This window comes from Mustela erminea, chromosome 9, assembly GCF_009829155.1.
Source record: "Mustela erminea isolate mMusErm1 chromosome 9, mMusErm1.Pri, whole genome shotgun sequence".
Taxonomy (NCBI): domain Eukaryota; kingdom Metazoa; phylum Chordata; class Mammalia; order Carnivora; family Mustelidae; genus Mustela; species Mustela erminea.
Genome location: NC_045622.1, coordinates 5,162,879 through 5,174,103, shown reverse-complemented (window position 1 = coordinate 5,174,103; position 11,225 = coordinate 5,162,879). Strand labels below are relative to the sequence as shown.

Genomic DNA, 11,225 nt, shown 5'->3' with positions numbered 1-11,225 from the left:
GGAATATGTTTTTTGGTGGGAATGAGGGGGAAAATCAGAAACGTAAAAGCAAAGATAGAGTCTCTCGAAATACGAAACTTTCGTTTTAGTGCATGTGAAGTGAGCAATGAAGTGAACTGAAGAACCACCTGGGATAATTAGAATATTTCTTCGTGTTGAGCCTCTGTGTGTGTGTGTGTGTGTGTGTGTGTGTGTGTGTGTGTGTGGAATAACTTAGTTGGGAGTTGTTCTGATTTTCTCCTTTGTTTTCTAGGAATATCTTGAAGACAATTGCCCTGGGTCAGATGTTGTCCTTGTGCATATGCGGGACAGCCATCACCAGCCAGTTCCTGGCAGAAAAATACAAAGTGAACACCCCCATGCTTCAGAGCTTTATCAACTACTGCCTGCTGTTTCTCTTTTATACAGTGACGCTGGCGTTTCAGTCAGGTAGGTCAAATGTGAGGGTGACCTTTTCAACAAATTATCTCTGTAAAAATGTTTTGGCTTCTAGATATTAAAAAAAATAAAATGAGGTAAAAACCAAGAAAAGCTATCTAATAACTTCATAAAAGTTATTAGATAAGTATGACACCCCTGAATGCTCTGAAAATTTATGGAGATTTAGGTATAATTCGGTGAAAATGTTGATTAAAACAGGTAGCGCCGGGGCACCTGGGTGGCTCAGTGGGTTAAGCCTCTGCCTTCAGCTCAGGTCATGATCTCAGGGTCCTGGGATCAAGCCCCGAGTCGGGCTCTCTGCTCAGCAGGGAGTCTGCTTCCCCCCCCCTCCCTGCCTACCTCTCTGCCTACTTGTGATCTCTCTCTCTCTCTGTCAAATAAACAAATAAAATCTTAAAACAAAAAACAAAAAACAGGTAGCGTCAAACTGTCCCAGTAGAAGTTGTCAAAATATAAAAAAGTGCTGGTGTGCCTGGCTGATGTAGCGTGGGACTCTTGAGCCCCATATTGGGTATAGAAATTACTTTAAAAAAATTTAAAAAGTAAAATTTAAAAAAAAATTGTAAATGCCATTACGAGTTAGGTTTTGTTTTTTTCTCCCGTGGTTGGTATTTAAGAGACAATACTAAACAGCCCTTAAAAAGAGCCTCACTCTCCAAAATATATATTTCCAGTTAAGTGGAACACTGGGTGCATGTACATGAAGTCTGTGTCCTGAGGGAGACAAAGCCAAAAACTGGCAAGGAATTAACATCTTTATCGCTGGCTGTTTTTTGTTGTTGTTGTTGTTGTTGTTTTTTAAGGATTTATCATTCTTGGGGCCCCTGAGTGACTCATTTGTTAAGCATCTGACTTCGGCTCAGGTCATGATCCCAGAGTCCTGGCATCGAGCTCCCTGGCTCGGTGGGGAGTCTGCTTCTCCCTTTCCCTCTGCTGCTCCCCCTGCTTGTATTCCCTCTCCCACTGTCTCTCTCTCTCTCTGTCAAATAAATCAATAAAATCTTAAAAAAATAAATAATTTATCATTCTTTTTAAAAAGATTTCATTGTTTATTATAGAGAGAGATGGAGAGTGTGTGCGTCTAAGCAGGGGATGGGGCAGAGGGAGAGAATCTCAAGCAGATCCCTTGCTGAATGAGGAGCCTGATGCGGTGCTCGATCTCACAACCCTGAGATCAGAACGTGAGCCGAAACCAAGCATCCGAGGCTTGCCTGACGGAGCCACCCAGATGCCCAAGTGAAGTTGTTTTAGAATCATTGTAGAAATATGATTTGTAACTAATGACACAGAAAATGGGCAAAGTGAGATTCTGGTGGACACTTCTGTGCCAGGCATCATTTTAATTGATTAACTCACTTTGGTGATGTGTCACCTCACTCTCAGTGAAGCATGTGGGGATTACTGTTACCCCCACTTTGCAGATGAGGAAACTGAGGCACGCAGCACTTAGCTAACGGTCCATGAGTCCTGTAGGTAGGAACTGGAGCCGGATTCCGACCCAGCTAGCCTGCCTCTGGGCCTGTCCTCTTACCGCCGCACCACACTGAGGGCTGCTAGGCATGACAGACCTCCTTCCCACGAGAGGGGGGCATGGCTTTAAAAATACATGAAATGGGATGGAACTCAGAAACATGAAGACGACGGGTAGCCCATCACCTGATCGGGAGGGGGCAATACTTCCGTCTTCATCGTTTTAAGGTGAATGATGAAATCATCAGTGCTTGGGCTCCTGGGTGGCTCAGTGGGTTAAGCCTCTGCCTTCAGCTCAGGTCATGATCTCAGGGTCCTGGGATCAAGCCCCGAGTCGGGCTCTCTGCTCAGCGGGGAGCCTGCTTCCCCCTCTCTCTCTGCCTGCCTCTCTGACTACTTGTGATCTCTGTCTGTCAAATAAAAATAAAAATAAAAAAAAGAAATCACCAATGCTTGTGAATCCTTAACGTCATATGAACCTTAACATGCACAATGGTATTCCAGTGTCGGAATAAGTGACTTTTTTTTTTTTTTAAGATTTTATTTATTTATTTGAGAGAAAGAGCATGAGAGGAGAGAGGTCAGTGGGAGAAGCAGACTCCCTGCTGAGCAGGGAGCCCAATGCGGGACTTGATCCCGGGACTCCAGGATCATGACCCAAGCCGAAGGCAGACCCCCAACCAGCTGAGCCATCCAGGTTCCCTAAGTGACTTATTTTTGAAAGAAAGTGGAAACCAGTTGGGGGAGAGGGAAAAACATGTTAAGGGGAAAGTGCCAAATTTGGTAAGAGCTTAGGAGTTGGAATTAGATGCCTGGGTACATGGTCAATAGGGCTAGACTTTGCTTCTTTGTAGTGTTGGCCTTTAGGGAGTCAGTGTGACTCGTAAGTACATCAGTGAGGTCCCCTGTGGGATGGTGGGTGGGCATCTGCCATGTCATCTTGAGAAGACTGACTTTGTGTTTTCAGGATGTTCCTGCTAATTGGGTTTTAATAACAATCATTTGGTTATGATTCCTACTTGTAGGTTATTTTTACATAAAGTCTTCTCATATGTGTGCTAATTATATATCTCCTGTCTGCCAATGTCTCCAAAGAAGTGAATTGCCATTAACTTGAATAAGAAGAATTTGGGGATAAAAGGTGTTTGTTCAGTGATGCCACCAAATCTTTTTTATGAACTTAACACTGACTTAATTTTCTCTGGAAAGCACATCTCTTCCAGAAGAATGACCACATGCAGATGTTAAATAGCCATTGAATTCATAAGAAAACATTTGATTTTTTAAGGATAACCAGTAGCTTGTCAAGAATGACAACATTTAAACCCATACCTGATTATTATATTTCTGTTACAGTAGGAAATGAAATTTAACCCCTTTTCTCCTACTTACTTCTTTTTGGTGCTTTCTTTTTCCTTTTTTTTAAGATTTTATTTATTTGACAGACAGAGATCACAAGTAGGCAGAGAGGCAGGCAAAGAGAGAGGGGGGAAGCAGGCTCCCTGCTGAGGAGAGAGCCCGATGCAGGGCTCTATCCTAGGACCCTGAAATCATGACCTGAGCCGAAGGGAGAGGCTTTAGCCCACTGAGCCACCCAGGGGCCCCTCTCTGGTGGTTTCTTTAAACCCTTAGTCTATGCGGACATCTTAGCTTGGGTCTTGTAATAGAAGAAATCTAACAACTTGCTAAACTGTCTTAGGCATTTTGGTTATGAACAATGGAAATTAGAAGTGGCCACATTCAGGGCACCTGGGTGGCTCAGTCGTTGAGCATTTGCCTTTGGCTCGGGTCATGATCTCAGTGTCCTGGGATCGAGCCCTGCATCGGGCTCCCCGTTTGGTGGGAAGCCTTCTTCTCCCTCTCCCACTCCCCCTGCTTGTGTTCCCTCTCTCGCTGTGTCTCTCTCTGTGAAATAAATAAATAAAATCTTTTTTTTTTTTTTTTTTTTGTAAAAGAGTGACCATATTCAAAAGACATAGTAAATCTTTACTTTGACTCTTTAATCTTTAAATCAACATGCGTAACATCATTTTCAAGGACATGTACCAACCCGGATTTCTTTCAACCAGGTAGCGATAACCTTGTATCCATCTTGAAGAGAAAATGGTGGAAGTACGTCCTGCTCGGGCTAGCAGATGTGGAAGCTAATTACCTGATCGTCAGAGCATACCAGTACACCACTCTCACCAGTGTCCAGGTGAGGGCCCTCCTCCGACCCGTGTGGGTTTTTCAGCTTCGAGAGAAGAATCCGAACCCATATGTGCTAACCCAATTTTATGGAAAAGCCGTTTCCTTGTAGAAAAACCTAAACACAGTGGACACTGTCTGTTTCTTCACGGAGCATAGGTGCTAATGAGTAAAATTTCCCTGAATTAGAGAAAATGTATACAAGTTAATCAGTTCCCAAACTGCCAAAGCTATTACGGAATTAAACAGTTGCTACCAAAATAAACATAAATATTTAGTTGGCAATTGATGCTGTGCTGTTGACAAGAATTCTTTTTTAAGTTTGCTTGAAGATGACGTATAAAGGGAATGTACTTTTGTGCTGCAGAAAAGTTGAATGTTTGCTAGGGAAGTAGATATTCGAGACAAAATGAGCCATTGGAGTTGTTGGAAGCAACCTTGTAGATATCTGGGGGTAGAGATTACGCACCTTGAATAGCCAGAGGTAAAACTGATGTCCCTATTCCTTTTTTAGGTTTTATTCTTGCTGCATTAAAGGAAAAATGTTCCTGCAGAGCAGTACTTTTTAGCTAGGTGTTGAGGAAGACTGATTCAATTGTCTCGATGGTAGCGAACTCTGGGCTGTATAATGACAGTGAGTCACCGCTGCGAACAACTCAAGTTTCCTGAAGGGAAGTGAAAGTGAGAGACTCCAATGCTAGGTTTAGTCTTCACAATTAATAAATTTGTAAGTTTTTTTTTTTAAGGTTTTTATTTATTTATCTGAGAAGGAGAGTGAGAGACAAAGAGAACAGGATCTGGGGTGAGGGTGAGGGGGAGAAGCAGGCTCCCTGCTGAGCAGAGAGCCTAATGTGGGGCTCGATCCCAGGACCCTGAGATCGTGACCTGAGCTGAAGGCCTTCACCACCTGATCCACCCAGGTGCCCCCAAATTTGTAATTTTCTGATGTATCAGTTTTCTCACTATATGAAACAGAGGCGTCCTTATCTCATCTCTGGAAAAATTAAAGTGTAATTAGACTTATTTTGCTTGGAAGACGTGAGGACTGATGAAAATTCAGTACTTTCCCAATGTGAATATACATTAAATGCTACCCTTATCTGAATGCATCATATTAAATATTTTCTCTTCCGTAACATCGTGCTAATCATGCTAAGATTGTCTTCAGCAGACCTTTTGGTTTTGGGAAATTAGAGTTAAGACAGATATCACAGGAAGCATGTAGGAAAACCCAGCATTCATAAAAATTAAAACCAGGAGGTAGGGATGCTTGGGTGGCTCAGTGAGTTAAGCGTCTGCCTTCGTCTCAGGTCATAATCCCAGGGTCCTGGGATTGAGCCCCACATCGGGCTCTCTGCTCAGCGGGCTCTCTGCTCTCTCTACTGTTCCTCCTGCTTGTGATCTCTCTCTCTCTCTGACAAATAAATAAATAAAATCTTTAAAAAAAAAGCTGTTAAAAACTAGAGTTACCTAAAGGATCAAGTTCCTCACAAATAGGGTTACGTGTGCTTTTAGCTCTGGGTAGTAAGCGTACACTTAAATAGAAGACGGCATTTCCCAGTCACATCTACCCTCCTCGTACACAATTACTTGATTATAATTTCCTGGAACTCTGGATGACTGATAATGACCAGTTTTCACTTGGTACAAGGTCTAAACGCAGCTAAGCAAAAACCCCAACAGTTGGGTTTCTGTATTGAAAACAGTTTCTTCCATTCTAGCCTCTTAGAAAAACAAGCATTTGGTCGTCACAGGTTAGTGCTCTGGTCCTCTCAAGGAGGCCATGACAAAAAGGCCATCTGGCAGGCACAGCTCCCTGCTGAGGTGGTTCGGACTGTCCCTGGGACTCTTCCAGATGATTCTCTACTTGAGTAAATCTGCAGTTTGGGTAGAAGGTTGGAAGTTGGGCTCTGGGGCCTCTGAACCTCCTCCTTAGGGATTCCTTCGCAGATGCTGGAGCGGCGACCACGGACGGAGTGGTTTACGGGAGGCTTACAACGTGCCTGTGGGCACCCTGTGGGCTAGGTTTCCGCCCCTGTGTCCTCCTGCTTTACCACTGTTCCTTCTGTTCCTCTCTGTTCCTTCCCCACCCACGGCCAGCTTCTCCTCCGTTGGGCTGCTCTGTTCTTCCTAGAACACGTGCCGTTTGACGCCCCCGTCCTCCATTCTCTACGGCCTCCTTCTGTCTCCGTTTGTCCTTTCCACTCCATGTCTAATAAAGTATTTCTAACAAAGTCTAACTCAGTTTTGTATCTGTGCCTGCCTCCGCTGGCCGTCTGACTTCATACCTTGCGGACTGTGGCTGGACAATAATTTTTTTTTAAAATTTATTTATTTGACAGAGACACAGCGAGAGAGGGAACACAAGCAGAGGGAGTGGGAGAGGGAGAAGCAGGCTTCTGCCGAGCAGGGAGCCCAACGTATGGCTTGATTCCAGGACGCTGGGATCATGACCTGAGCCTAAGGCAGCTGCTTAACAACTAAGCCTCCCAGGGGCCCCAGTAATTTTTAAAGATTAAGTTAAATAGGGAGGCTCTTGGGACTGAACTCATCAAGGAGAAGACAGCCATCACCAAGAGTATATAAGAAGGAGAGTCCATGTAGGTAGATGGCCTGGTGTGCTAGAGAGCATATGAGAAGGGGAACTTTTGAAACTGTGAGATCATCTAGTCTGATCTCTTCATTTCTCACTGTGACGCCAGGGAGGACTGGCCAGGGAGCACGGCGTAGGCAGGTCCCTTAGATGGCCACTCACGGCCCACCCCAAATTGTTGAAAATAGAGCACGTTTCTTTTTAAGATTTTATTTATTTATTTATTTGACAGAGAGGGATTGAGAGAGCACAAACAAGGGAGCGGCAGGCAGAGGCAGAGAGAGAAGCAGGCTCCCCGCTGAGCAGGGAGCTCCACTCGGGCTGGATCCCAGGACCCTGAGATCATGACCTGAGCCGAAGGCAGAGGCTTCACCGATGGAGCCCCCCTCAGGCGCCCCCAGAATAGAATAAACTTAAGTTCAATTTTAAGGCACAATTTAAGGATAGGGAGTCTCCTGTGAGACTTTAGAGAGGGACCTTTTTTTTTTTTTTTTTACTTTTTTGGGTTTAAGGAACATCGTTTAGACTTTGTTAAGTCATTATGGCTGGATTGTGCTGGCGTCTTCCGGGACAGGCTGTTATCATTTGCATCATTTAATGGTTTGTTATTCAGGCTGGCTCCGTAAAGCACTTAGGGGATTGGAGCTCTGCAGCTGGAATAAATAACAAGGCGAGGTGCCCGTTCCCGCACCCAGGCTCAGGGGCCTGCAGGACTGACACCGCAACAAAAGGCAATCAGTCAGCAGCCGGGGATGGGCTCGAAGAGGCTGCGGGAGATTTAGGGCCTTGTCCAAAAGGAGACAGACACAGAGAGAATCCAAGTCAAGGTTAAAAAAAAAAAAAGAACAGGAGGAATGGTAAAGTAGGTTTGGGACTATTGTTAGCGTACGGAATATATTTTATCCTTGAATGCACTTCACATGATTTGTGAATTCAAGAATGGAGGGAATAAAATCTCCATTTTTCCCCCCTTAATCTTACAAGTGATTTTGAATTTGCTGTGATTTTTGGCACTGCCTTGTAGCCTGGCCATATCAGGCGTGGAGAGGGTTTTTCTGGACCCAGGATCACTGGGTGACGGAGGAATATCGATTTGCTGTGAGCCACGGTGCGGTTGGCCAGTCAGGGAGATGGTGTCTTTGGGCTTTCTGACAGTCTCCTGTACCTCTCGGTGGCTCTTAGCCCAACAGCAGTTGAACACCTGCTTGTGTGACTATTTCTTCTGTGTCTGTCTAGCCTTCTGTTGGCTCCTGAGGGCTGGGCCGTGTCTCTCGCGTTCTCTGCACTCCAGCTCCTCTCCTAAGGTCTCCCCGACCTGAGGTGCGGAAGTACTGGTCGAGTGAGGGAGAGCAGGTCTGCCTGCTGGACTGGAGGAGAAACACGAGCCTACGAGACACAGTCTACGAGACAGAATCCCTGGGGTCAGCCACTGCTGACCGCTTCCAGCTGTGGGACCCGGAGCACCTCATTTAACCCGACTGCGCCTTGGTTTTCCTCATGTGTAAAATGGGGACCGTGGTTTCAGTCTCCCAGGGCTGTGAAGGTACAGTGCGCCCATCCAGGGGAAGGTAAACCTGAGGAATCCGGTAGATCGCCGTCGAGACATACAGGACGGGCAGGAACTCCGAGCATGAGTCACCCATGTTTTAGTTGAGGACAGAAGGCTCACGCAGTTTGTGTCTCCTTCCTCGCAGCTCTTGGACTGCTTCGGGATCCCTGTGTTGATGGCTCTCTCGTGGTTTATTCTTTACGCAAGATACAGAGCGACCCACTTCATCGCCGTGGCTGTGTGTCTGTTGGGCGTGGGGACGATGGTCGGAGCAGACATCCTGGCGGGGAGGGAGGACAATTCAGGTGAGGCTGTAGTCCTTCTGCTTCGGTCACAGAAAACAAGGTGTTGCTTGTGTTTTCGCTTCCGTATTGCAAAGCTCTACGGGAAAAGACGGAAGACGTGTCTTGCTTAAACTGTCTTTTCAGTTTTATTTTCACATTTACTGGCTTCTGCTGTCGGGACACGGTCCACCAAGCGTGCTTTGCATTCCTGCCTGCCCATGGTCCTTGCTCCTTTTTGTCACACTAAATAGTTTTGTTTTGTCTCATGAGAGAGAAGTTTCTTTAAATATTTGCAATAATCCTCTTTTGGTCCATCCATTTGGATTAGTTGCTGGAAAGCCTACTGTAGGGGCGCCTGGGTGGCTCAGTGGGTTAAGCCTCTGCCTTTGGCTCAGGTCATGATCTCAGGGTCCTGGGATCCAGCCCCACATTGGGCTTTCTGCTCGGCAGGGAGCCTGCTTCCCCCCTCTCTCTCTGCCTGCCTCTCTGCCTACTTGTGATCTCTCTCTGTCAAATAAATAAATAAAATCTTAAAAAGAAAGAAAGAAAGAAAAATAAATCCTACTGATTCATGGCTCTTTATCAAAAGGAAGCTTCTGTCCACTGGGTGACTGACCTCTTTCTAGTCGCTCCGTGAATGAGAACACTTGGACTTCCTTCGGGTCAAAGTTCAGATGATGCTTTAAAATCTAAATATGGTGTCTGAATTTACCTAGTCTACAAGTGACCTCACGGTGTCCTCGGATTGAGAGAAGATGACCTTGACTACCTAGCTTCCTTCCCTGTAGTTTTTAGTTAATTCCCTTTCCTAAATTCCATTAATTTCTTTGTCATAGAATCATTTCCTAAGGCCTTACATTATCCGTCTTCCAGTTGCATCATCTCCCGAGGGGTCAGAATATGAAAAATCACGGCAGAATTATGCCAGAAAGTGAGAGGAGTAAGAGTCTTTAAACTTCTAGAAACCAGGGTCTCCCCTTCTATAAAATCTTATTCAAATGGACGTGAACCAGATCAACTCCTAGAACCAGGCGAGAAGGGTCCCCTGTCTTGATGCTGTGTACCTTTTTGTGTCTTGTCTTCCTGTAGGCAGTAACGTCCTGATTGGTGACATCTTGGTCCTTCTAGGCGCTTCCCTCTATGCTGTGTCTAACGTGTGTGAAGAGTACATTGTGAAGAAGCTGAGCAGACAGGAGTTTTTAGGGATGGTGGGCTTATTTGGAACAGTGATCAGCGGCATACAGCTGTAAGAGTCTAAAGTCTCCCTTCAAAACAAAATAAGCCCATCTGTGGTACACGATTCCTTTCCTGCTACTGATACTCATTGTGGTTTGGCCCAGATTCCCATGTGAAATCAGGAGCTGGCTAATGATTAGAAGATTCTTGAAATATCAAGAATCGCACCTTGTTTTCTTACATGCGCATGAAGCTTAGGATTTCTGCTTACGGTGTGGTACAGGCATTCCCAGTACAGACGTTATTTTTCAGTTATTAACAGAAAATATTAACTCCCTGTTCAAATGGAAAGCATAATCTCATGCTGGGTGCTCTTTGAAAAGTGCCTCGAAGGGCCTTGAGCATGTTTATGGGCTCCTTTGGTTTTATTTGTTGTCATTTATCTTATAGATACTTATTTTTATACACTAAGAAAGATTTCAAAATCAACATAATTCCTCACCTTAGCTTGAGTAGAGCAACTAAAATGCTTACAAGCTAGTGACAATGAGTGTGTGGTTCTCTCTGGTTTTGATCTCAGGTTGATCGTGGAATATAAGGATATTGCCGGCATTCGGTGGGACTGGAAGATCGGTACGTACATCCATGGTCTTCCTCTTTGAGTCAGTAGCCTTTCCTCTCGAGTGACAAAAGTAGGCATTGAGAAATAAATACTTCATTTAAGTAATATTAAACCATTTCTGTAAAATCACAGAGCAGTGTGGTACCCAGAGTTCTCCAGGATTTTACATTGAGTTTTCCCTGAGAACTCGTAAATGAACCTTCACAGGAGTTAATTCTTAATCTTTACGCCCAGGAAGAGCTTTTCTTTACCAGGAATTCTGAACAAGACCGACTGACCTTTGGTCACACTCACTTTCCATTAGGTCTGCGTCGCGAGTCCTCAAGCCTCGTTTGAAGGTTGTCTGCTCCATGTAATTCGTGAAACATTAACCCCAATACTCTGACGGCGTGGAATCACCCGCCGCCTTCCATATGACTCTCACCTGATGTTCCTGGGCATCTGCACAAACAAACAATGTAGCAAACAGTGAGGGAACGGTTAGGAAGGACTCCTCCAACCTTATTGAGTGACGGGTGGAAGGAAGTTAGAAACAGTCCGTGAAATGTCACAAAGTGTGTTGGCTGTGCTTACGTAATTTGATTCAGTTAAAGAACCTGGCTTGTGAGAGTGTGATTGAGTGTGTGTGAATGTGAGTGAGTGTGACTGGGGGTGTGTTGAGTATGGGGGTGGGATTGAAGGAGTGGTTGCAAAGCTGAGCGGTCACGCGCTGTGCCCTGAAGAGGATGGTTAGACCGTGCTTTCAGAGGGCGCTGAATTTAGTGACGCAAGCACAAGGTAATAAGCATAAGCTGCCTTTGGTGACTAAAAACGCTTTATTCTGAGTCCGGTGACACGAATCATGTCCAACCAATGAACCAGACAAAAACAAACGAAAGACTATGGTGATTTTTCTTGATAGTG

The 11,225-nt window shown here is 45.1% G+C and overlaps 1 protein-coding gene across 4 annotated transcripts in view; it reads left to right on the top strand.

The window, feature by feature from the left end:
• Nucleotides 1–11,225, top strand: part of SLC35F2 (solute carrier family 35 member F2) — a 49,743-nt gene that overhangs the window by 32,579 nt on the left and 5,939 nt on the right. For 3 of the 4 annotated variants that reach the window (XM_032357056.1, XM_032357059.1, XM_032357057.1), the window contains exons 2-6: nt 254–429; nt 3,981–4,108; nt 8,386–8,545; nt 9,614–9,770; nt 10,281–10,333. In XM_032357056.1, the coding sequence (XP_032212947.1) occupies nt 254–429; nt 3,981–4,108; nt 8,386–8,545; nt 9,614–9,770; nt 10,281–10,333 (674 nt within the window). The remainder of the gene's footprint in view (nt 1–253; nt 430–3,980; nt 4,109–8,385; nt 8,546–9,613; nt 9,771–10,280; nt 10,334–11,225) is intronic. The other variant, XM_032357058.1, reaches the window with a different exon arrangement.